Raw genomic sequence first — 25,778 nt, 5'->3', positions numbered from 1 at the left:
TGGACGATGCAGCAAAAGAGCTGCGGAAGCATTACTTCGGTAAAAATTATATTTTCATTATTTTTTTTCTAATAACTTGTGTTTTTAGAGAGAAATATTGAGCAATGTTGGGTGCAATTGGAGGAGCTCAATCTACCCGAAAGTGAAGAAAATGGAAAGGATGAGGAAGAATCGGAATCTGAGTCACAAACCAATATTTGTTCACAAATGAAAAAATGCATCTACTGTGGTAAACTATATACATTTTCGCATCATTTGTTACATCATGTAAAGAAAACACACAAAGAAGCTATCAGATGTGATAACCATAATTGTGCCACATATTTTCACTCAATCGAGGAAAGGGGAAAACACAACGAGGAAGTGCATGAAAAACCGAGAAAAGTGAAAACATTCAAATGTGATTTTTGTAGCAAGGAATTCACTGGAAATAGTCATATCAACACTCATGTTCGTCAGGTCCATCGTGAATTTCCAATCAAGTGCACTTTTCGTGGCTGCGTTTCGTTTTTCAAAACTAAAATCGAAATGAGGGCTCATTTTGAATATCTTCACGACACTGATGGTGCAAAAATGGTTGATTGTGAATATTGCGAGTACAAAACCTGTAACAAATACGTTTTACAAATACATATTGCCAGAAAACACACGAAAAAAACACTAAAATGTGACAAATGCGGTGAAATGTTCTCAACCAATTGTGATTTATCCCACCACGTGAAAAAAGTGCACACATTTAAGCGCTGCCGATTTTGTAAATTAGATGTGTCGGTCGGTTATTTCGCTCGACACGTTAGAAAGTTGATATGTGTTCGCTGCAAAAACAAATTTGAATGTTCAGGTTTGTACCAATCGCACCTGAAAAAGTGCAGGGGAACTTTGTTGAAATGTGCCAAGTGTCCAAAGAGCTTTCAATTGCCTTCTTTGCTTGTTTACCACATGAAAAGAAAACATGGAAATTGCGAATGGGGTGGTTTGGAGCACAAAGCTCTCGGATTCAAATGTGAGCCCTGCAAAATGTGCTTCAAGAGTGCGAAACTTTTGAAACTGCATATTAACAGGATGCACAAACAAGACAAATTGAAGCACTGTGCCCACTGCCCTCAGAGTTTCGTTTTCACTTCTAATTTGATTAACCATCTCGCTAAGAAACACAATTTGTTGGAGCTTGTATTTGAATGTGATGCATGCAAAAAACAGTTCATTTCCAAACTTTTTCTATACAAGCATATCAGGTCAATCCATTTGAAAAAAACCAAATTTTAAAATGTGTGAGAAATCAACGCTTTCGCTCAAAATAGAAAACATTTGCTACAAATTCATGTTCAATAATTCAATAAGTGCTTTCATTCTTATTCCTCTTATTTGATTTCAATACGCTCATTAATTACTTGTTGTTACTGATTTATAGTATGATGCCAATAAAACTCACAAATGTCAAAACCGTAAACTAACTCATTTTTATTTAGATGTTACTCGACTTTCTTAACAGTCTCAACCTCAACACAAGCAACTACACATGGAAACTCAAATCACTGCTTTTTTAATAAATCTAACTTCCCATTTTTTTTTTATCAAAAAATGGTTGTCTCTAAAAACGAGATAAAACAATTTTTACTATAGGCGAGCTGCTCAGTTATTCATTTAAAATGATAGTGTAAATGATACTTTTTTAATTGTAATAAACTTTAGCTACACGCCTGCAGTTTTGTGGAACATTAATTACACAAACGAATTAAAAAAGGTAATAATTTCATGAAACAATTAATTCACAAGAAGGTGAAACAAGGATTATCGATGATTGATTTAAAAATTTGCGCTTTTTATATAAATGGACGCGTTGAATTGACCTGCGCGTCTCTTAGTTGGCCAGAAAACAAAAGAGAAGAGAATAATTGATATACAGAACGCAAAATCATCCCAAAATATGAGAGAAAAAGACAGTGTTGGGTCTGCTGCAGAGCCGAATTAAAATATTAGAGCAATGATTTATTAAATTTTGATCTGATTCTATTCAAATTCATAGAAGTGTGTCATTGGGTGCAAAAAATAAGGATTAATAAGCATTAATTTATTCAATTCTAAATATTTCTTTTCGCCTTTAACAGGAAATTTTATGATTAAAAAACAAATCCGGAAACTACGACACTAAACATTTTCCTCCTAAACAACATTTTGATTCGTTCATAATATCACAATTATGTTTTCTCAATGCTATCCCGCTAAAAGGGGAAAAGTTGTATTTTGCCTCATTTTTGGCATGCGGCAGAAACAGTAAGTGAGTGAGGGAGACACAATTCGCAAACCCATCAAGGTCAACGGCGCTGAGGAGCCGCGACTGAATCTATTTGCTGTCAGTCGGTGCTCGATCGCTGCCGCTGGGCCACGCTCAACACAACGAACTCTCTTTCCGCCCGGCAACAGGCATTAATCAACACGGTAATAACGCGCTCTTATTTTAAGTTGATCCGGGACAAATAACAAACATTTTAATTGTGACAGTGTTCTACTTAATTCGGCATTTTTCCATTCAAACACAGTTTTTCCGAGCACTGTATTAATAAAATTGCATTATTTATTACAAAAAAAAAACACTTTCCCCCTAATTTCCTGTTATTTCCTAATAATCCCAATCTAAAAATAAATCAAAGATTAGCCAAGATGCAACTTTTGCCTTGATTAAATCGATTTTTAAATTTTATTAAAAAATTTTCGTCAATTTCCCCGCTGTCGAGCCTCTTTTCTCCCCCCGTTTTTGCTCCGCGCTCTGTCAATGAGCTGCAATGATCGACTTTGCCTGCTTCTTATCTCGCGGGCGACACGCTCGCCGCTGTAAACGCCGCTTCCGCGTCATGCTCCTCTGAATAATTATTTTCAGCACGGCCGTGAACTCGATGTGGAGCGTCTCTGTTTCAAAGGATTTAGAGACAAAAACAGTCGATGGCTTGATGCTTGATAGCTCTTTCGACCTTTCCTGATTTTGCACGCTACATACGAAGAAATAATTATCCTAAACATTCTTCTAATTTAGCAATGCACGCGCTCACGAAATTAATCAGTCAATAATGATGTTAATTTACATTATAAATAATGGCATTGGCAAGAAAATTTTAAATTAATTTTGTCAACAGTCGTGAATTTTCATTGGGAGTTTTATCGAAATTATATCAATCAAATGGAAGATCAAACACATGACTTTGCAACTATGTTCTGATGAGCAAATTAATTGTTAAAAAACACATATTAAATATTAGAGCTATACAAAAAATTTGTGTGTAATTTCATATTTATTTTCTCTTAAAATAAACGAGATTAAAATTTCTGAGTTTGCTGTTTTAAATTTTCGGAGTGTTAAAAGCGACTCTTTTTACTCCAGCGCACACAAGCCAGGCGGGCGTTTTCTCTAAATTTGAGAAGAGCCATCCAGCCTTTGTTTACACTTTATTGGCGCTTTCTCTTTGTACCACCAAAAATCCACCCACACTAAAAAAATTGACTCATTTTGTTTTGGTCTGTTGCATTTCAGGTTTTACTATCGACTGAAAGAAATCTGAAATGTTTGGGCAGCTCACCGTCCCATTATTTCTTTTGCTTTTAGCAAAAGGTGAGTCATTACATACAATTTAGTTAAATTGATTTGAATAATTTTCAAATTTACACTAGAATTGCAAAGTACGGATGGATACGTGTTTCCAATCACGAAGGAAGGTTTTGTGACTGCCTGCGTCTCAGACGAAACACCAGTTGCGTTCGTGAAGAATTACCAGAGTAGAAATGGTGAGCGCTATTTTTTGTGTAATTAATCATAAATATTTAGTGTTTTTTGAACAATAATTGAAATTACTCAAACCGACATGGACTCAGTAAATTAAACTGCTAATAACTTGTACTGTTATTGTATTCTCTAGGTAAGCGGTTGCATTGTACATATTATTTCAATACTTGTTCAACAAACAAGTTTTTTTAAATAAACCTATCGCATTTTCACTCACAGAGATTACTCTCTATATTATTTTCTGTTTTGTTTTTTACACAGTATATTAATTATTTTTTAAATATAAGGATTCTCTAAGTCATAAAAACCACGTCTGACTAATTCTGAATTCGTCCCAAAGTCCTTTTCCCACATTAAGCTTGTCGTTTTTTTTTTGCAAAATTTTATCATTTGCAACTACATGCGCAAATTTCACTTAGTAAATGTATACTTACGCAGCACTCTGACTTGGAATTTAATTATTTATACATTTTCACTAAAGATTGGAAGCAGGTGTAGTAATGTTTTAAAACTGACATAGATGATGACACAACGGTTGATGTCGTGGATTTAAACGGAAATGCAATTCCTCTTGCTGATCACGATTGCAACTTGGTGCGAGAGGGAGGCTGCGAGAAATGGAATCTCAATGGATGGGAAAAGCAACGAAACACGCGGGGCTCATTCCCGATGGTCACTGATTACCGCTGGAATGGTAAACAATTATTCGTCTTAAAGATTTTAAGTTTTGCAGCTTTTAATTTATAGATTTTCCGGTGATATTTGTGAATGAATTATATGCTGAGAACACCATCAAAATAACCAATAACCAGAATACCAAGATGTATTTTTCGATTTTGGCACATGAAGCGGCGCAATTCCTTTTCACCAGCGATTCAACTTTAGATAGCGGATGCAACGCCGTTATTGACGCATGGCAATCAGAGCATAAATCTGTCATAAGGGATTGCCATAAAATAAGTGGTTATCTTGATACTACAACTAGTAACGTTTGGCCAAGTTGTGGTGAAGTGTATCAAAGTATAGCGGTTAGTTATTTCACAATTTTCATAATATCTATGATTGATACACAAGCTGATGATGATTCGCAAATACACAGGGCCGTGCTGTTCTCAAAGAAGGGAAGAAATGGGCACATGCCACACTGGAAATTACAATCGATGAAGACGATACAAGCAATTCTCTGAATATACAAGAAAACATTTATATCAAGTTTTCTGCACACAGGTATAAATTAATTTACTTTTTCTCTGATAATCATGAATAATTCGTTCTTGGTACTGAGATTGACTTTCTCTAAATTGCTGAGCAACCAGAACCAATACACATATATGTGTATTGGTTCTGGTATATATAATTTTCCAAATTCAGCTTTTTAATCAAATTTGCAGCTCTTGCATCAGAGGAAACAGAGCCGGCGATTTTTCGGTTTCCTTCAGGAGTTCAAAACGTAGAAAAGGCCTATTCAAAAGACATGATTGTAAGTAAACTATGCAATTTCCCTCAGAATTTAATTATAAGTAATTTTTAACTAGATTGTATTAGTAATATATTTTATTTAAATTTTAATAAATTTTGTCATATATTTCACTTCATGAAAGTTTCCATTCGGAAGCTTGTTTGCAAGTCATAAATACACAGTTGAATTCAACCAGGATTCGGGATTAAATTGATATTATAAACAATGTTTGATAAATGAATATAAAGAAACACATTACAAGCATCTCACCTTTGTTCAACATTGATTTTGTTTTCAAAAATTCCTGGATTCCAAATTTTAGCAAAAAATACTCAATATATTTTAAAAGCAAACAAACTTATTTTAGATTCCATCATTCGACCTGTGGAAGCATCAAATTCAATGGAGGTGCAACTGGAGGAAGATTCGACCAGCTCGTTTTGCGTAGACGTCGTGTTTTTAACAAATGAAAGAATTACTTCAGGCAACAAAATATTCTCGGTTGAAGTCGTGGACGCAACAGGATCAAAGATATTTGACAAAACAGTTCAATCAGCGGACAATTATTTGAAATGGACCACGGAGAGATTTGGAGCAAGAGATATCACACCGAAAAAGGGTTGGAAAATCAAATTGACTGCACATGATAAATCACTTGTCATTGGAGGCGTTAAATTCTGCAAAGAAGGTGAGTTTCCAGAGCGTATGAGTTTATTTGTAATCATTATTTCGTCACAGGAGACTTGGTCACTAAGACTAAAATGAGCTACGTGACTGACTGCTATCCATTAGTGCAACGAGCGGAAAACCAGACTGCAGACAAAAATGATTACAATCGACGTATGTTATTTACAATTCCAAACTTTCTATTAATTTGTATTTGTTTAATAATTTTTATTTACAGTTCTGTATCAGCTCGGCGAATGCAAGGTATTCGGAGGAAATTGTGAGGGATACAAATCGTGTCACAGTCAAGATAATTGTACATGTTTTGCTGGATATCGAGGAGATCAATGCACCTGTAAGTCATGAAAGGTTTAAAATGCAGCAATTTCATTCCTATAATAATAGAGTTGTTTCATGAGAAAAATACAAAATATTTAAAACATTAACGTGTTAAAACTTTTGCTCAAGTAGCATTAGAAAAGAAGTGCTGCAAAAAAGATATAAAATCATGTGGGACAATTTCTTCAGAATTACAAAGGACGCATGCCATATATTTCTTGTGAAATTGTTGAGCTAACTGAACAAAAATACATGGCCATAGATGTCAAATAAAGGGACAATTTTTAACTATAATTTCCTGTTCAAAAATCAGGCTGCCCTGGGAGAACATTCGGCAAAGACTGCTCTGAGACATCTTCCCGATTCTGTTTCGATGAAAAATTCTCTAACATAGACGGAACATGTCTACTGGGTTGCGTCTCTGGATATCGTTACCCTGAATGTCTTGAAGGTAAGTGCGCTTGAGAGTCAACGAACAAACATTTTTCTTTTTATATAAAAAATTTTAAATGGATTGAAAACCACTTTTGAATATAATAGCGGTAAAAAATAAACACAAAAAAACGGCTCAAACATTGGCTAATGTTTTAGAATGCACTGGAAAGAAATTAGGTCCAAACTGCTCTGAAATTTCTCATCGAACCTGTATGAACGACACACATTTTCCTCAAAATGGAAGCTGTCGGTTGGGCTGTGCAGAAGGTTACATTTTCCCCGAATGTGAAACAGGAGAGAATAATTTTTTCGAATTTAATAGTTTTATAAGCTAATTTTTTATTTTGCATACATGAATGCAAACAAACTGAGCCAAGTTCTGATTGCAACCCTCGTTCTCGTGCCACTGATTTTCGCACTTCTCGCTTTAATCAGGGTTTGGATTTGTTTCAGCAATCGCAGAAAACCCGAACAAACCTTTCACGAAGCCACAGTAAAATTTACAAAAGCGACATCTGAACCTTGCACCGCTGAAATAGCACCATTCGACGAAGAAAATCATGGCGACGACCAGCGCTTGTAAAACAAACACCATTTAGGGCATGAAAACAGTTTTGAAGCTTTTAGTTTAGCCACTGTTTAATTTTCCCATTCAATTTATAATATTTCTAATTAAAATAAATTGTTCTAGTGTGTACGTGAGCTTTTATCTCAAACTTCAAAGCCTCCAAACAAACGCAATTAAATGAGTTTTTATGTACTCAATTAAAATGCACGATAAGACCGATAGCCGCTGTACCGCTGATCAGATCGATCGTGCGGGTCGCATATCATTCCAGTGAACGAAGCCGTAAAATACGTATAGAAAGAAGTAACGTTTAAACGTTGTTAATTAAAAAATGGAGCGCTTCAACCATATAAAAATTACCTCACTACCAATTTTGTGAACCGAAATTCTAAAAAATATATCAATTGGTCATCGACATTGCCAAAGATGCTCCAAAAATCGAGAAACTGGTGCTGCTGAACAACACGGAGGAATTGAAGGATGTCGAGTGCAGCATGGACAGAGCTCTGTGGGAGGAATTCGGAAAGTTGAAGCAATTGCGAGTACTGGTGGTGCACGAGCCGCTCTGCTTCAACGCGCACGAATTGCAGCAACTCGGCAGAGTCTCCCCAGCCTCCGATTTCTGCTGTTCCACTCGTAACTCGTGACCAAAGACCAGCATCTCAGTCTCTCCTCTCTATGGATGCTGATTTAACCCGAAGTCTGGATTTCGCGTCCTATTGCGATGTAATAAAAAATTAGCAAAACAACATGCCGGATTTTTGGCGGTTACCTATTTTAAGATATTAATTTGGTAATGTCTAAAAGCAAAAAGTGTGTTACGGCCTTGAATTTTTCCTTATTGAATGAACGATATTAGAACGAATTAGTGAAAAGGTGGAGGAAACCTTAAAACCTTTCAAACTAGGCAACGCCGCACCAGGTGGAAAGTCTCCACTCCTGAGCCTGAGCCAGCTGTGTTGTTATTTGAGCTGAGAAACGCAACACTCGCGGCCACATTTTAGATTCATCCGAACGCAAAAGCTTTTCCTCAAAACACAAGGTGTGATTTCAAGGCTATAAATTCAACTACTTTAAAATTGTTTATTTTTCTAGTTATATCTATGATTATCTTAATACGCTATTTCATTTAATATTTAAATATTTTAGCTTTGCACGGATAGCTATAAGAGGAATTTTGAGAGGGAACAAATAGAAATTCCATTTACTTTTGTCATCCAGAATTCTCATCAGGTAAATACTTGAATTTTCTTTAGAAGAAACAGATCTTTTGTTACTGTACCACTTCGGCATTTGGGGCCGAAAAATGCAAGCTCAAGATGCCATCCCTTATAATGAAAGCTATTTAAAAGCACTCTTCTTATAATACGAAAATTCAAGAAGGGTGATTCCGAGCGTCTGTCTGCAAAAGAAAAATTATCTCTGGCAATATTTTTAAATTGTCGATAAGCCTTTACTTAGCACGGATAGCTTGAGAAATTCTCAGAAGAAAAATTAAATATTACGCGCTTGACTGCACAGTCAAGCGCAAAATTTCGTAAATCGTGTTAATCTAATCACTTTTTTATTTCCGATTTTGCTCAGTAGTTGCTAGGTAGAATTCTGATCAGCCAAGACAACTGGCACGAATATTGTTTTTGACGGGCCCAGCAGAGGAGCCAAAACAGCTGCTGTCTGGAATATATATGTCATTCAATAATTTAAATTTCATAAAATTAACTGCGTGTGTATTTTTCTCTTTTTCCCGTTTTTTTTAGTTATTCTCCAAATGTAAATAACTTTTCTTTTTATTGAAGTTTATTTCATATTGTGTGCACCGTTACTAAATTAAGTAAAGATCAACAGGAATAGCTGCAATGGAGGGAGAAACTCCTCTACATTTTGCCATTAAAGCTGAAAAAACCGACATTGCTGAAGATTTGGTGCGGAGTGGAGCGGATTTAAAGGCGAAGCTTGGCGAGGACAACCTTCTGCACTACTGCATCAAGAAGAATAAACTGAGGAGTGTCCAATTTGTTCACGAACATGATGGCGAGCTAATCAAGGAGAAAGGTCAGGATGGGAAAGTTGCCATTCAAATCGCGGCTCAGTTCGCGGACTTGGAAATATTCGAGTGGCTCAATTAAATTCTCAAAAAGTGTGGCAAACCATTGGCAATATTGAGAAAATATGTCATCCACTGTGTCTCATCCACTGTGCAGTAAAGAATCAAGATCTCGGACCAGATATCATTCGTTTCCTGGTTCAACGTGGTGCAAATATCGATCCACAGTATAAGCAGCTCACTCCGCTGCATGTAGCCATCCGTTCTGGAAATAATACTGCTGCTGAGGAACTGCTAAAAGACTCGGCGTCAATTTAAAAAAGACAACATTCGGCGGAAAGAATTACCTTTTCTTCTGCGCCAAATACAACACACACACACACACCTTCATCGAGAAGCCTGGTAGCCATCCTGTGGGGAGAAGCATTCAACCTCTAGGCCTGTCCAACCGGACGCTATACTCAAAATAGTCATAATAATATATTTATTAGCCCTGCAAACAAGAATTTAATTAGTTTGGTTGGTGGCGCGATCGACAGGCCTGAAACAAACGAATTCATCGAACAGATAAGGCTATTAAATAACATTTCGAATTAGCCTAGAGTGCAGCGATGCGACCTGCCTTAACCCGTCTAGAAGCTCTTGCCAATTATCAGTTTTTGTGGACTGTTTTCTGTGTTATTAATATTTTCTCCATCACGCGCATACAACAAAGGCAGCGACTTGGCTCCAATAAACTCTTCATGAAGGCTAAATGAAATTCTTCTTGCGCTTTTTCCAGAAAATACCCGTCTAAACTTCCTAGCAATACATGTGGTACATAAAATCAAAGTATTGCAAGAAACGGCGAACAGAGTCATCAAAAAAAATAAAATAAAACAAAAATAGATTGTGTGAATTGGTATGTCATTCAATTTAAACCACTCAGTAATTATCAAAAACATACTTGTACCTTCATTCTAATTGCTAAAATAGCCTGCATAGGTTATCCTTTCCCGTGAAATTTCCATCAATTTTTAGACGCCGTTGGCAAAACATTTTGTAGTGATATTAAACTAAAACTTTTGAAGACAGGCATTGGAATTTAATTCGCCTGCAGAAATGACAAGTATGCAATGCGCGCAACATGAATATGTTGTCTGGGCTTGCAGAACTTACATAATAATTGCAACGCACCCTGCCAACCATTGCCATCAGCTGTTTTTCAAAAGCGCGCAACTGTTGAGACCCTATGTAAGGGGTTTCAATAACAAATAAAGATAAAAATACACATTCCGGATTTTCGTGTTTAATCCTATTATTTTTTGCGCTATAAATTGGTAGCGTCTGAAAACAAATAATTATTTCTTTTTTAATAAATGATATTCGTACGAATTAGTGTAAAGGTGGGAGACTTAAACGAAACCTTTCAAACTAGGCAACGCCGCATCAGGTGGAAAGTCTCCTCTCCTGAGCCTGAGCCTGAGCCCTGAGCCAGCTGTGTTGTTATTTGAGCTGAGAAAAGCGTCACTCGTGGCCACATTTCAGATTCATTCCAGCCGAAGAGCTTTTCGTCAAATCAGAAGGTATGAATTCAAGAGACTTGTGTTTCACCACTTTAAATTATGTATAGGGTTGGGAAACTTAGACTGTTTTTTTTTTGTACAAAATAGTCGACTATTTTTAGACGCTTTTTGCCCTCAAAAAGACTGTTTTTTAGACGGTTTTTGGTGATTTAGACGGTTTTAGACTGTTTTGAGTAGTCTAATTTCTGGTGCCAATTTCATGCATTTTCAATATTTTTTCAGCTTTTCTTTCTATTATTCAAATTATAGGCCAAATAATTCACTTAAATATTACCAAAGTTTCTTGGAAAAAGCAGGAAAATGTACTTATACATCAATGAATTTTTACTATTTTTGTCACACAAATGACACCACCGACGACATATCTAATAGAGCACTGCACGGGTGTAAGAGTGCGGGTTTACACCCGCGGTTAATTGCACCGCGTGGCGGGTTGGTTTCATTTTTTATCGTTTCTGGTGGGTGCGGTGCGGTTGCGAGTTTATGCACTAAAAACCATGAAATATTTTGTGAAGCCGCCAACAGATGGCGGCACCATATACTTTCAATTTTAAGGCACTTGCAGACTTAATCCTATCACTGTGCATTCTTCATTTAACATTTTTTCTTTAACGTGCTGAAAACCAATATCGGTTAAGCTAATCGGTGTAGGATCGTGAAAAACTATTTTATAAATTTAAAATATTTTCCGACGCTTCTACGGCGAATAGCTGGACTAATTTTGGTTTTTAGCACGTCAAAAGAAAAAAAATTAAGTGAAGAATGCAGGATTGAGTCTGAAATCGCAGTGGAAGTTTCTTAAAATTAAATTTATTACGAAAGTATACGGTGGCGACATCTGGTGGCGGCTTCCAACACTAAGGGCTTACTGCAACTGGTGAATAGCAAAATTTATAATATGAAGATTCGGAGTTTCGGTAATACGGTTGCGGGTTGTTGGAACACACGTCACCGCGGGTGCGGGTTAAAATTTAGAATTCCGTGGCTGGGTGCGGGTGAAAAAGTTCCACCCGTGCAGAGATGGCTCTGGGAGCCTAGATAATCGCGGCATATCAACGTTGCATTCTGTTATATTATATAAAATGAGAATTTCCCCCAGCAAACGGCCTATTTTGGGGGATTTTAGACGGTTTTAGACTGTTTCAGGCGGGTTTAGACGATTTTTGGCAATTTAGACGGTTGTAGACGATTTTAAGTGGGTGTCAATCGTCATCATTTTTCATGATTCGTGAAGATTTCATGTTTTTGGAAAGAAATAGAGCACAGTAAAAAATATTCGATCGTCTAAGTTTCCCAACCCTAATTATGTATTATCTACTTTCGAACTTTTAATACTTAAATAATTATAGGCTTTTTTGTTTTTGAATATTTTAGCTCTGCACAGATAGCTTACAGAGGAATCTTGAGAGGGAACAGATAGAAATTCCATCCAGAATTCTCTGCAGGTAAATACTTGAAATTTGTTATCAAGATAAATTTGAGTTATTTTCTCGATTTGGCATGTGGGGCCGAAACATGAAAGTTCGAAATGCCATCCTTTATAATGATAGCAATTTTAAACTTTTTGTCTCTAAATACGAAAATTCCAGAAAGGCGAACTCCATGCGCCTTTCTTTAACTGTTGACCCGACCAAAAAGGAAAATACACTGGCAATATTTTTAAATTGTTGATAAGCTTATTAAGCTCATCGCTTAATTACATAGCACGAAGAGCTATTGAGTAATCCAAAAGGAAAATTTTAGTAGTACTCGCTCGCCTGCATACAGTGTGTGGTTTTGCTCAGTATCAGCTAGTTATCATTCTGTGCACCTAAGACTCAAGCTGCTGATTTTTCTCCTTTTCCTGCTTTTAATTTTCACCAAATGTAAGGAACTTTTCTCTTTATTGGAGTTTTTTTCATATTATTTGCAGTGATCTTATAAGAATGGAAGATCAACCGGAAGACATGGAAGATCAACCGGAAGACATGGAAGATCAACCGGAAGACACGGAAGATCAACCGGAAGACAAGGAAGATCAACCGGAAGACAAGGAAGTAATGGCCGTTAGAGAAAAACTGGTCGAAAACGTTTCTGCCGGTGCCTCAAGGTTAATTCTCGCGGCTTTGAACTCTGACTGGCAAGAATGCTTCGATATTTTGAAGGACAGCAAAAGTTTCGAAGAGACGTCAAGTGTCCAAGAGACCTCAATTAAAAAAGATACTCGTACTATAGAGACGTCTGCTTTCGGATGCACGTTTCTCCACGCAGCTGCTTTGAACAAGGAAAAGGGATTCTATATAATCTTGTATTTGGCACCACACTCGAAAGGCGTGGATAATAAAGACTTGAACGGAGATGAAGCGATTCACTATGCAATCATGGTGAAAAACCTCAACATAGCGGAACTATTGCTTTGGTTCCGCAGTTACGAGATGAATTTGATGAATTTGATGCATTTGCTTGTGGAGCAGAATAGACTGGAACTCGCAAAAAAATTGCATGAGTGCTGGAAAAAGGATCTGATCAAAGACCTCGACCCTGAAGGCAGGACGGTTCTACATCTAGCGGTGGAGTACGCAGGCAAGGATATGTACACTTGGCTAATAGGAGATGAGCGCTTCGACGTGAATGCCAAGAGTAGATCGGGAGAAACTCCTCTACATTTCGCCCTTAAAGCAGAGAAAACCGACATTGCTGAAGATTTGGTGCGGAGTGGAGCGAATTTAAAGGTGAAGCATGGCGAGGACAACCTTCTGCACTACTGCATCAAGAAGAATAAACTGAGGAGTGTCCAATTCGTTCACGAACATGATGGCCAGCTAATCAAGGAGAAAAGTCAGAAAGGGAAAGTTGCCATTCAAATCGCGGCTCAATTCGCCGACTTGGAAATATTCAAGTGGCTCAATTCAATTCTAATAAAGAGTGGCAATCCATTTGCACCATTGAACAAAAATGAGGTTCCTCTCATCCACTGTGCAGCAAGGAATCAAAATCACGGACCAGACATCATTCGTTTCCTGGTTGACTGTGGTGCAAATATCGATCGAAATTATCAACAGAACACCCCGCTGCATTTTGCAATCCAATCTGGAAATCATGCTGCTGCTAAGGAACTGCTAACACGCGGAGCAAATTTGAAAAAGACAACGCGCGATGGACAGAATTACCTTTTCTTCTGCGCCAGTCACAACAACTTGGACATTGCCAAAATCATACATGCAAAAGATGGTGAATTGATCAAGCAATTTCGCAATCAGCTAAACGTGCTTCATTATGCAGCAGAAACAGCTGATTTGAACTTTTGCGACTGGCTCGTTGACCAGGGTGCTTTAGAAATTGTGGACTTTTTCAGTTATCTTGGACTTCAGAAAAAACCCAATTAAAACTTGTGATTTCCATCAGAAATTTCCTTTGCGCTTCAGCCAGCACGTAGAGCGGGCATTTGTATAGATACCAGAGTATTGGAAAATTGCATATCAAAAAACCTTATAATTGTCCATCGGTCACACAAATATAGAAGTTAGTTACTTTTAATCAAATAAATTACCGCTGGGCATCTAAAACTAGTTAATATTTTACTTACCCAATTTTTTGTGTGAACCCAACCTAAAAACAGTTTTAAGTTAGGCTGCATTTTAATGCTATTTTGTAATTTATAGACCATTAGGCGATTCTTTGAGACGATTTATGAACTTTGCCTTTTCCTGACCTTCCTCAGGTTGCGCGACCTGCGATCGCCCCTCCAACTGAAGGGGTCAATTTGTGCAAGCCACTTATTCGTGGAATAATGCTCATTAAAATTACCTATGGGAAAATGAAATCAGTCATGAATTGAAAACACTCATGGCATAAATTAAAATGAGTTATTTTTTGTCCTGCAGCGCTAACGAGTATATACACCTGCGCCTGAGTTCTAGGGCAAGTTGGTAATGAAGAAGACCTAGGTCACCGGGGTGAAGCTCATCTCCTGCGTTGCCCAGTGTACGATTTCCTGCCGCCGCCAAACGACTACGCCTGCTCGCTCGAGGGCAAGATCACCGTCACCTCTTCGACAACAACACCCTGCAGGCTCAGGTCTGTGACCACATCCTTGACACCGAGAATGGTGAGTGGAGAATCACAGGCAACAAACATTATTTGCAAAATTTCTCGTTTTATTTCAATTAAAAATCTGTCAAAATTCAGCCGTCGCACGAAACCTAAAAACCTTTCAAACTAGGCAACGCCGCATCAGGTGGGTAGTTTCCTGAGCCCTGAGCCAGCTGTGCTGTTTTTTGAGCTGAGAAACACAACACTCGCGGTCATCAGATTCAGCCTAACCCAAAAGCTTTTCCTCAAATCAAAAAGTACGAATTCAGGGCTTTTATTCCACCTTTTTAAAATGGTTCACTTTCGTACTTATATCTTTGATTTATATTATTACGCTATTTTATTTAATTTTTGAATATTTTAGCTCTGCACGGAATGCTTACAGAAGAATTTTGAGAGGGAACAAATAGAAATTCCATTTACTTTTGTAATCCAGAATTCTCATCAGGTAAATACTTGAATTTTCTTTAGAAGAAACATATCTTTTGTTACTGTACCACTTCGGCATTTGGGGTAAAAATGCAAGCTCAAGATGCCATCCCTTATAATGAAAGCTATTTAAAAGCACTCTTCTTATAATCTTATAATACGTAAATTCAAGAAGGGTGATTCCGAGCGTCTTTCTGCAAAAGGAAAATTATCTCTGGCGATATTTTTAAATTGTCGATAAGCCTTTTAAGCTTATCTCGCGGCTTTACTTAGCACGGATAGCTTGAGAAATTCTAAGAAGAAAAATTAAATATTTAGCACTTGACTGCACAGTGTGAATATTTGTAAAAAGAGTCAAATTTCGGAAATCGTGATAATCTTATCACTTTTTTATTTCCGATTTTGCTCAGTAGTTGCTAGGTAGAATTCTGTTCAGCTAAGACTACTGGCATGAATATTATTTTTAACGGGCCCAGCAGAGGGGCCAAAACAGCCGCTGTCTGGAATATATGACATTCAATAATTTCAATTTCATAAAATTAACTGCGTGTGTATTTTTCTCTTTTTCCTGATTTTATTTAGTTATTCACCAAATGTAAATAACTTTTCTTTTTATTGAAGTTTATTTCATATTGTGTGCACCGTTACTAAATTAAGTGAAGTTCAACAGGAATAGCTGCAATGGAGGGAGAAACTCCTCTACATTTCGCCCTTAAAGAAGAGAAAACCGACATTGCTGAAGATATGGTGCTGAGTGGAGCGGATTTAAAGGCGAAGCTTGGCGAGGACAACCTTCTGCACTACTGCATCAAGTTGAATAAACTGAGGAGTGTCCAATTTGTTCACGAACATGATGGCGAGCAAATCGAAGAGAAAGGTCAGGATGGGAAAGTTGCCATTCAAATCGCGGCTCAGTTGGCGGACTTGGAAATATTCGAGTGGCTCAATTCAATTATCAAAAGGTGTGGCAAATCATTGGCAATATTGAGAAAATATGAGGCTCCTCTCATCCACTGTGCAGTAAAGAATCAAGATCACGGATCGGATATCATTCGTTTCCTGGTTCAACGTGGTGCAAATATCGATCCACAGTATAAGCAGCTCACCCCGCTGCATGTAGCCATCCGTTCTGTAAATAATGCTGCTGCTGAGGAACTGCTAAGACTCGGCGCCGATGTAAAAAAAATTACAACCGGCGGAACGAATTACCTTTCCTTTTGCGCCAAATACAACAACTTACACGTTGCCAAACTGATACATGTAAAAGATGGTGAATTGATCAAGCAATTTCGCATTAACAAAAACGTGCTTCAGTATGCAGCAGAATCAGCTGATTTGAACTTTTGCAAATGGCTCGTCGAGCAGGGTGCTTTATCAATGATTAAATCTAGAACTATTAAACTACTTAAAAGCAATTTATCGCTAATGGAAATCGCTGCTTATAATGGCAGAAAAGAAATTGCGGAATATTTCAAATCTCTTGGACTTGACAGAAAACCCTATTGAATCCTGTGATTTCCCTCCAAATTTCCTTTGCGCTTGAGTCAGCACTGGAGCGGGCATTTGTTCAGAGACCAGAGTGGTCGAAAATTGGAGTATTGGAAAAACGCTTATCAAAAAAGCTTATAAATTCTCATAAGGCATACAAATATAGAAGTTAGTTACTTTTATGCAAATAAATTGCAGCTGGGCCACTAAAACTAGTTAATATTTTATTTACCCAATTTTATTTTGTGAAACCAACCTAAAAATTGTTTCAAGTTAGGCCTCATTATAATGCTTTTTTTAATTTCTTGCCCATAAGGTGATTCTCAGCGTTAAATTGTGATAATTTCAATTTCCTGATCTTCCTCAGGTCGCGCGACCCTAGATCACGCCATGGATTGAAGGGGTCAATGGCTGCAAGCCACTCATTTACACAATAAAACTCCTTCAAATTACGCATATGAAAAATTAAAGAAGTTATCAACTGAAAACACTCATGGTATCAATTAAAATGGAGTTTATTTTTTGTCCTGCACCGAGTGAGAGGGTGAGTTGGTAAAGACTACGACCGTGGTCACCGGGGTGGAGGGAACGAAGCGCATCCTGCGTTGCCCAATGTACGAGCCGCCGCCCAACGACTGCGCCTGGCTCGCTCCAACTCGGGCAGGGTGAGATTCAATAGTTTCTCGGTGGCATTCGCTTCAGCAAGATTTCAAAATATTTATTAATCCGTTTCCCTTAAATTAAACATATAGATGCTCCTCCACCAGCGCCCAGCTATTTTAGTCAACGACGTGCTTCATTCCTGCAGGGTGGCAATCCCTTGGAATGAGACCTGACACCCCAACTAAATAACTGCTCCGTGGCCGAATTCCCTTTCCTGTGCAAAAAGTGTTAATGAACAGTGATTTCAATCGTTTGTGATTTTGGCTTAGTGCGGCGAGAGAATTTTCAATGTATTTTATCTCGCTTTTTAAAATTTTCTTGCTCGCGTACACAACTCAAATCAAACATTTCATGGAAATATCCAATTTTATTTAATGTTATTTACAATGCAATATGCACACATGTAATTTGTGCAGAAACGCTCTATATACAAATGTAGATCTAATCTGGAGCAGTGTCATATGTAACACACACAAAACACATCTTCATCGAGAAGCCTGCCAACCAGCTTGTGGGGAGAAGCATTCAACTTGTAGGCCTGTCCAACCGGACGCTATACTTTTGTAGTACTTATTTATTAGCCCTCTGCAAACAAGAATTTAATTAGTTTGGTTGGTGGCGCGATCGACAGGCCTGAAACAAACGAATTCATCGAACAGATAAGGCTATTAAATAACATTTCGAATTAGCCTAGAGTGCATCGATGCTACCTGCCTTAACCCGTCTAGAAGCTCTTGCCAATTATCAGTTTTTGTGGACTGTTTTCTGTGTTATTAATATTTTCTCCATCACGCGCATACAACAAAGGCAGCGACCTGGCTCCAATAAACTCTTCATGACGGCTAAATGAAATTCTCCTTGCGCATTTTCCAGAAAATACCCGTCTAAACTTCACAATCCAATCACAATTCAATTTGATGTGGTACATAAAATCAAAGTATTGCAAGAAACGGCGAACAGAGTCATAAAAAAACAGATTGTGTGAATTAGTATGTCATTCAATTTCAATCAAAAGTAATTATCAAAAATATACTTGTACCTATATTCTAATTGCTAAAATAGCCTGCATGGGTTATCCGTTCCCGTGAAATTTCCACCAATTTTTAGACGCCGTTGGCAAAACATTTGGTAGTGATATTAAACTAAAGCTTTTGAAGACAGGCATTGGAATTTAATTCGCCTGCAGAAAAGGCAAGTATGCAATTCGCGCAACAAGAATGTTGTCTGGGCTTGCGGAACTTACATAATAATTACAACGCACCCTGCCAACCATTGCCATCAGCTGTTTTTCAAAAGCACGCAACTGTTGAGACCCTATAAGTAAGGGGTTTCAATAAAAAATTTAAAGAAAAAATACCTAAACGGATTTTCGTGGTTAATCTTATTATTTTTGGCGCTATAAATTGGTAGCGTCTGAAAACACAAATAATTATTTCTTTTTTAATAAATGATGTTCGTACGAATTAGTGTAAAGGTGGGAGACTTAAACGAAACCTTTATTCAAACTAGGCAACGCTGCATCAGGTGGAAAGTCTCCTCTCCTGAGCCTGAGCCCTGAGCCAGCTGTGTTGTTATTTGAGCTGAGAAAAGCGTCACTCGCGGCCACATTTCAGATTCATTCCAGCCGAAGAGCTTTTCGTCAAATCAGAAGGTATGAATTCTAGAGACTTGTGTTTCACCACTTTAAATTATGTAATTTATGTATTATCTACTTTCGAACTTTTAATACTTAAATAATTATAGGCTTTTTTATTTTTGAATATTTTAGTTCTGCACGGATAGCTATCAGAGGAATTTTGAGAGGGAACAAATAGAAATTCCATCCAGAATTCTCTGCAGGTAAATACTTGAAATTTGTTGTGAAGATAAATTTGAGTTATTTTCTCGATTTGGCATTTGGGGCCGAAACATGCAAGTTCGAAATGCCATCCTTTATAATGATAGCAATTTTAAACTTTTTGTCTCTAAATACGAAAATTCCAGAAAGGCGAACTCCATGCGCCTTTCTTTAACTGTTGACCCGACCAAAAAGGAAAATACACTGGCAATATTTTTAAATTGTTGATAAGCTTATTAAGCTCATTGCTTAATTGCATAGCACGAAGAGCTATTGAGTAATCCAAAAGGAAAATTTTAGTAGTACTCGCTCGCCTGCATACAGTGTGTGGTTTTGCTCAGTAGCAGCTAGTTATCATTCTGTGCACCTAAGACTCAAGCTGCTGATTTTTCTCCTTTTCCTGCTTTTAATTTTCACCAAATGTAAGGAACTTTTCTCTTTATTGGAGTTTTTTTCATATTATTTGCAGCGATCTTATAAGAATGGAAGATCAACCGGAAGACATGGAAGATCAACCGGAAGACATGGAAGATCAACCGGAAGACAAGGAAGCAATGGCCGTTAGAGAAAAACTGGTCGAAAACGTTTCTGCCGGTGCCTCAAGGTTAATTCTCGCGGCTTTGAACTCTGACTGGCAAGAATGCTTCGATATTTTGAAGGACAGCAAAAGTTTCGAAGAGACGTCAAGTGTCCAAGAGACCTCAATTAAAAAAGATACTCGTACTATAGAGACGTCTGCTTTCGGATGCACGTTTCTCCACGCAGCTGCTTTGAACAAGGAAAAGGGATTCTATATAATCTTGTATTTGGCACCACACTCGAAAGGCGTGGATAATAAAGACTTGAACGGAGATGAAGCGATTCACTATGCAATCATGGTGAAAAACCTCAACATAGCGGAACTATTGCTTTGGTTCCGCAGTTACGAGATGAATTTGATGAATTTGATGCATTTGCTTGTGGAGCAGAATAGACTGGAGCTTGCGAAAACAGTGCATGAGTGGAAAAAGGATCTGAATAACGAACTCGACCCTGAAGGCAGGAATGCTCTACATTTGGCGGCGGAGTACGCAGGCAAGGATATGTCCAGTTGGCTAATGGATGAAAATGTCTTCGACGTGAATGCCAAGAGTAGATCGGGAGAAACTCCTCTACATTTTGCCCTTAGAGCAGAAAAAACCGACATTGCTGAAGATTTGGTGCTGAAAGGAGCGGATTTAAAGGTGAAGCATGGCGAGGACAACTTTCTACACTACTGCATCAAGAAGAATAAACTGAGGAGTGTCCAATTCGTTCACGAACATGATGGCCAGCTAATCAAGGAGAAAAGTCAGAAAGGGAAAGTTGCCATTCAAATCGCGGCTCAATTCGCCGACTTGGAAATATTCAAGTGGCTCAATTCAATTCTAATAAAGAGGGGCAATCCATTTGCACCATTGAACAAAAATGAGATTCCTCTCATCCACTGTGCAGCAGAGAATCAAAATCACGGACCAGATATCATTGGTTTCCTGTTAAGCAAAGGTGTAAAAATCGATCGACAGTATAACAACCTCACCCCGCTGCATTTTGCAATCCAATCTGGAAATCATGCTGCTGCTAAGGAACTGCTAACACGCGGAGCCAATTTGAAAAAGACAACGCGCGATAGACAGAACTACCTTTTCTTCTGCGCCAAACACAACAACTTAGACATTGCCAAAATCATACATGCAAAAGATGGTGAATTGATCAAGCAATTTCGCAATCAGCTAAACGTGCTTCATCATGCAGCAAAAACACCTGATTCGAACTTTTGCAATTGGCTCGTCGAGCAGGGTGCTTTATCAAATGATTGCATCTATTGAACTACCTCCACGCAATTCATCGCTAATGGAAATCGCTGCTTCTAATGGCAGACCAGAAATCGAGGACTCTTTCAGATATCTTGGACTTGAGAAAAAACCCTATTAAAACCAGTGATTTCCCTCCAAATTTTCTTTGCGCTTCAGCCAGCACAAAGAGCGGGCATTTGTATATAGACCAGAGCATTGGAAAAATGCATATCAAAAAACTCTTTAAATGTCCATCGGTCACACAAATATAGAAGTTAGTTACTTTTAATCAAATAAATTACCGCTGGGCCACTAAAACTAGTTAATATTTTATTTACCCAATTTTTTTGTGAACCCAACCTAAAAACAGTTTCAAGTTAGGCTGCATTTTAATGCTATTTTGTAATTATTTGATCATTAGGCGATTCTTTGAGACGATTTATGAACTTTACCTTTTCCTGACCTTCCTCAGATTGCGCGACCTGGGATCGCCCCTCCGACTGAAGGGGTCAATGGGTGCAAACCACTTATTCGTGGAATAATGCTCATTAAAATTACCAATGGTAAAATGAAATCAGTCATGCGGTATAAATTAAAATGGAGTTGTTTTTTTGTCCTGTACCGCTAACAACTACACCTGCGCCCGAGTGAGAGGGTGAGTTGGTAAAGAATACGACCGTGGTCACCGGGGTGGAGGGAACAAAGTGCATCCTGCGTTGCCCAATGTACGAAACGCCGCCCAACGGCTGCGCCTGCTCGCTCGAGGGCAAGATCACCGTCACCTCTTCGACAACAACACCCTGCAGGCTCAGGTTTGCGACCACATCCTTGCCACCGAGATGGTGAGTGGAGAATCACAGGCAACAAACATTATTTGCAAAATTTCTCGTTTTATTTCAATTAAAAATCTGTCAAAATTCAGCAACTTTTTCTCTGTGAATTAAGCGAAACTTCCTGATCAGACTAATTAATACTGGTAAAAATTTATCCGCAAAATGCGAGGATTCAAGTTGTTAATTGAATATATTGAATTTGAGGCACAAATCATCGCCGCCCGTCACCGAGAGTTCGAAAGGGAAAAAAGTTATTTTTTAAAATTAATCTACACATTGATGTAAAGGAATTTCTAATACTAGTTTATTAATTTTGTTTAAGAAAGTAAAATTAATATAATTTACAAGCTTGAAAAAGCCTGATTCAATTTTCCTCATATTCTGCGCTCTTGAAGGTTCAAAACTTTCCAAAAATTAATTTTAAGTTTAAATTTAACTTTGCCTGAAAATAATTCTTTACATGCAGTCGTTTTGCACGTCCTTGGTGAGAAGAATTTTTTAATTATGCTTCAAAAATTCGAAAATTTAGAATTTAAAAATGCTCGTAATCTCTCAAACTCTTAATTTTGTCCTGGGAAAATTGAATAGCTTCAGTTTTCTTAAATGTACCAAGCAATAATATTGAATAGAGGCGTTTTTATTAAATTCTTAAAATGACACTATTACACTGGGCAAGATTCTGCACCTTTGCCTGCTATTTGGAAGTGATGCCTATTCTAATTCTCTCACTATATTTGCCATATCTGCATCTAGCAAATCCCAACCTCAGCAGTGGCCCGGATTCAATAAAGCAATTGTGTCCCGGCATGGATATTTTCCTAATTTAAAGAACGACATCTGTATGAATTAATGAAAAGGTGGGAAAGTGGCACGAACCTTAAAACCCTTCAAACTAGGCAACGCCGCATCAGGTGGAAATAAGTCTCCTCTCCTGAGCCCTGAGCCAGCTGTGTTGTTATTTGAGCTGAAAAGTGCATCGCTCGCGGTCACATTTTAGATTCATCCGAACGCAAAAGCTTTTCCTCAAATCGGAAGGTATGAATTCAAGGCTATAAATTCAACCACTTTAAAATTGTTTCCCTTCGTGCTTTAAATATTTAAATAATAATACGCTATTTTCATTTAATTATTGATTTTTTAGCTTTGCACGGATAGCTTACAGAGGACTTGAATTTTGAAAGGACACGAATAGAAATTCCATTTTTGTTTGTCATCCAGAATTCTCTGCAGGTAAATACTTGAATTTTGTTATGAAGATAAATTTGCTATTGTATCGATTTGGTATTTTTGGGGCGAAACATGCAAGCTCAAAATGCCATCCTTTTTGTAAATTAAGCTATAATTAATAAATAGCACTTTACTTGTTATTAAAAATCAAGAAGGATAAATTCAATGCGTCTTTCTGATGGTTGAAACAGTTGACTTGACCAAAAAGAAAAATACACTCCCTGAACATTTTAAAATTGAATTTGTCGACAGGCTTTTTAATCTCATCGTTGCTTCACGTAGAATGGATTGAGGAGTTCTAAGAGGAAAATTAAATATTATGTACTCGACTGCATAAAGCGTGAATAGTTGTAAAAAAGTCAAATTTCAGAAAACGTGACAATCTTATCGTTTTTTCATTCCGGTTTTTTTCAGTAGCTGCTAGTTAGAATTCTGTGCAACCAAGACTCGTGCCTCTCAATAATTTAAATTTCATAAAATTACCTGCGTGTGTATTTTTCTTTTTTTCCTGATTTTATTTCAGTTTTCACCAAATATTTTATTGAAGTTTATTTCGTAATATTTGCAGCGTTGGTAAATGAATTTGAAGACCGAGAGGAAAGAAATGGACGTTAGAAAAAGACTGGTCGAGAAAGTGTCTTCGGGAGCCTCAAAGTTCATTCTCGCTTCTTTGAACTCTGACTGGCAAGAATGCCTCGATATTTTTGAGGACCTCAAAAGTTTCCAAGAGACGTCATATTTCGGATGCACGTTTCTCCACGCAGCTGCTTTGAACGAGAAGTATGGATATGATATCATCAAGCAATTTATATCAATCGAGAAAGAAGACGATAAAAGGGACTTAGATGGAGATGAAGCGATTCACTATGCAATCATGGCTAAAAACTTAAAAACAGCAGAACTATTGCTACAGATGTTTCACAGTCACAAGACGAATTTGATGTATTTGCTTGTGGAGCAGAATAGACTGGAGCTTGCGAAAACAGTGCATGAGTTCAACAAGGATCTGATTAACGAACTCGACCCTGAAGGCAGGAATGCTCTACATCTAGCGGCAGAGTACGCGGACAACGAAATGTACAAATGGCTAATGGAAGAAAATGTCTTCGACGTGAACGCCAAGAGCGGATCGGGAAAAAGTCCTCTACATTTCGCCCTTATAGCAGAAAAAACCGACATTGCTGAAGATTTGGTGCTGAAAGGAGCAGATTTAAAGGTGAAGCATGGCGAGGACAACCTTCTACACTACTGCATCAAGAAGAATAAACTGAGGAGTGTCCAATTCGTTCACGAACATGATGGCGAGCTAATCAAGGAGAAAGATCAGGAAGGGAAAGTTGCCATTCAAATCGCGGCTCAGTTCGCGGACTTGGAAATATTCAAGTGGCTCAATTCAATTCTCATAAAGAGTGGCAGTCCATATGCAACATTGCTCAAAAATGAGGTTCCTCTCATCCACTGTGCAGTAAGGAATCAAAATCACGGATCGGATATCATTCGTTTCCTGGTTCATAGTGGTGCAAATATCGATACACAGTATAAGCAGCTCACCCCGCTGCATGAAGCAATCCGTTTTAGATACAATGCTGCTGCTGAGGAACTGCTAAGACTCGGCGCAGATGTAAAAAAAATTACAACCGACGGAATGAATTACCTTTCCTTCTGCGCCAAACACAACATCTTACACGTTGCCAAACTGATACATGCAAAAGATGGAGAATTGATCAAGCAATTCCGCAATCAACTAAACGTGCTTCATCATGCAGCAGAATCAGCAGATTTAGACTTTTGCATGTGGCTCGTCGAGCAGGGTGCTTTATCAACGATTGCATCTACAAATATAATATTTCTTCCCAGCAAACCGCTAATGGAAATCGCTGCTTCTAATTGGCGACCAGAAATTGCTGCATATTTCAAATCTCTTGGACTTGACAGAAAACCCTATTAAAACCTGTGTTTTCCCTCCAAATTTCCTTTGCGCCTGAGTCAGCACTGGAGCGGGCATTTGTACAGAGACCAGAGTGGTCGAAAATTGGAGTATTAGAAAAACGCATATCAAAAAACATATATATATGTCCATCAGTCTTACAAATATAGAAGTTAGTTAATTTTATGCAAATAAATTACCACTGGGACACTAAAACTAGTTAATATTTTATTTACCCAATTTTTTGTGTTAACCCAACCTAAAAAGTTAGGCTTTTTCATTAAAATGCTTTTTTGTAATTTCTAGCCCATTAGGCGATTTTCGGCGTTAAATTGTGAAAATTTACGGGAAAAGCGCAAGAAGAATTGTATTTAGCCTTCATGAAGAGTTTATTGGAGCTGCCTTTGTGGTATGCGCGTGATGGAGAAAAAAATTAGAACACAGAAAAATACCCCCCAAAAAAACTGATAATTGGCAAGAGCTTCTAGACGGGTTAAGGCAGGTCGCATCGATGCACTCTAGGCTAATTTTAAATGGTATTTAATAGCCTCATCTGTTCGATGAATTCGTTTGTTTCAGGCCTGTCGATCGCGCCACCAACCAAACTCATTAAATTCTTGTTTGCAGAGGGCAAATAA

The 25,778-nt window shown here is 37.8% G+C and overlaps 3 protein-coding genes across 3 annotated transcripts; all 3 read left to right on the top strand.

Moving 5' to 3' along the window:
- The first annotated feature begins 2,366 nt into the window (after window positions 1-2,366).
- Window positions 2,367-7,365, top strand: LOC135942868 (uncharacterized). Its single transcript, XM_065489207.1, has 12 exons — window positions 2,367-2,439; window positions 3,527-3,604; window positions 3,664-3,777; window positions 4,296-4,469; window positions 4,523-4,803; window positions 4,875-5,002; window positions 5,167-5,255; window positions 5,602-5,922; window positions 5,973-6,074; window positions 6,139-6,255; window positions 6,553-6,690; window positions 7,128-7,365. The coding sequence occupies exons 2-12, from the start codon at window positions 3,556-3,558 to the stop codon at window positions 7,169-7,171; spliced, it is 1,557 nt and encodes a 518-aa protein (XP_065345279.1). The 5' UTR covers window positions 2,367-2,439; window positions 3,527-3,555; the 3' UTR covers window positions 7,172-7,365.
- An 8,667-nt stretch (window positions 7,366-16,032) lies between these two features.
- LOC135943729 (putative ankyrin repeat protein RF_0381) lies at window positions 16,033-22,097 on the top strand. Its single transcript, XM_065490390.1, has 4 exons — window positions 16,033-16,313; window positions 19,809-20,865; window positions 21,808-21,995; window positions 22,076-22,097. The coding sequence occupies exons 1-4, from the start codon at window positions 16,033-16,035 to the stop codon at window positions 22,095-22,097; spliced, it is 1,548 nt and encodes a 515-aa protein (XP_065346462.1).
- A 1,693-nt stretch (window positions 22,098-23,790) lies between these two features.
- On the top strand, window positions 23,791-25,778 carry LOC135943727 (alpha-latrocrustotoxin-Lt1a-like). Its single transcript, XM_065490389.1, has 2 exons — window positions 23,791-24,673; window positions 25,720-25,778. Exons 1-2 carry the CDS (start codon window positions 23,791-23,793, stop codon window positions 25,776-25,778), a joined length of 942 nt encoding a protein of 313 aa, XP_065346461.1.

The sequence above is a fragment of the Cloeon dipterum genome, chromosome 4 (assembly GCF_949628265.1).
Source record: "Cloeon dipterum chromosome 4, ieCloDipt1.1, whole genome shotgun sequence".
Classification (NCBI taxonomy): Eukaryota; Metazoa; Arthropoda; class Insecta; order Ephemeroptera; family Baetidae; genus Cloeon; species Cloeon dipterum.
The sequence above is the reverse complement of the archived record's forward strand: the minus strand, read 5'-3'. Positions and strand labels throughout refer to the sequence as shown.

Excerpts from the sequence above, each read along its gene's own strand:
- LOC135942868 (XM_065489207.1), top strand. The coding sequence starts at position 3,556 with ATGTTTGGGCAGCTCACCGTCCCATTATTTCTTTTGCTTTTAGCAAAA. Across the intron at positions 4,470-4,522 it reads CACTGATTACCGCTGGAATG|ATTTTCCGGTGATATTTGTG; the intron begins GTAAACAATTAT and ends TTTAATTTATAG. Across the intron at positions 6,256-6,552 it reads TCGAGGAGATCAATGCACCT|GCTGCCCTGGGAGAACATTC; the intron begins GTAAGTCATGAA and ends TTCAAAAATCAG.
- LOC135943729 (XM_065490390.1), top strand. The coding sequence starts at position 16,033 with ATGGAGGGAGAAACTCCTCTACATTTCGCCCTTAAAGAAGAGAAAACC. Across the intron at positions 16,314-19,808 it reads CTCAATTCAATTATCAAAAG|CGATCTTATAAGAATGGAAG; the intron begins GTGTGGCAAATC and ends TATTATTTGCAG. Across the intron at positions 20,866-21,807 it reads GTTTCCTGTTAAGCAAAGGT|GGTGAGTTGGTAAAGAATAC; the intron begins GTAAAAATCGAT and ends CCCGAGTGAGAG.
- LOC135943727 (XM_065490389.1), top strand. The coding sequence starts at position 23,791 with ATGAATTTGAAGACCGAGAGGAAAGAAATGGACGTTAGAAAAAGACTG. Across the intron at positions 24,674-25,719 it reads TGAGGTTCCTCTCATCCACT|GCCTGTCGATCGCGCCACCA; the intron begins GTGCAGTAAGGA and ends CGTTTGTTTCAG.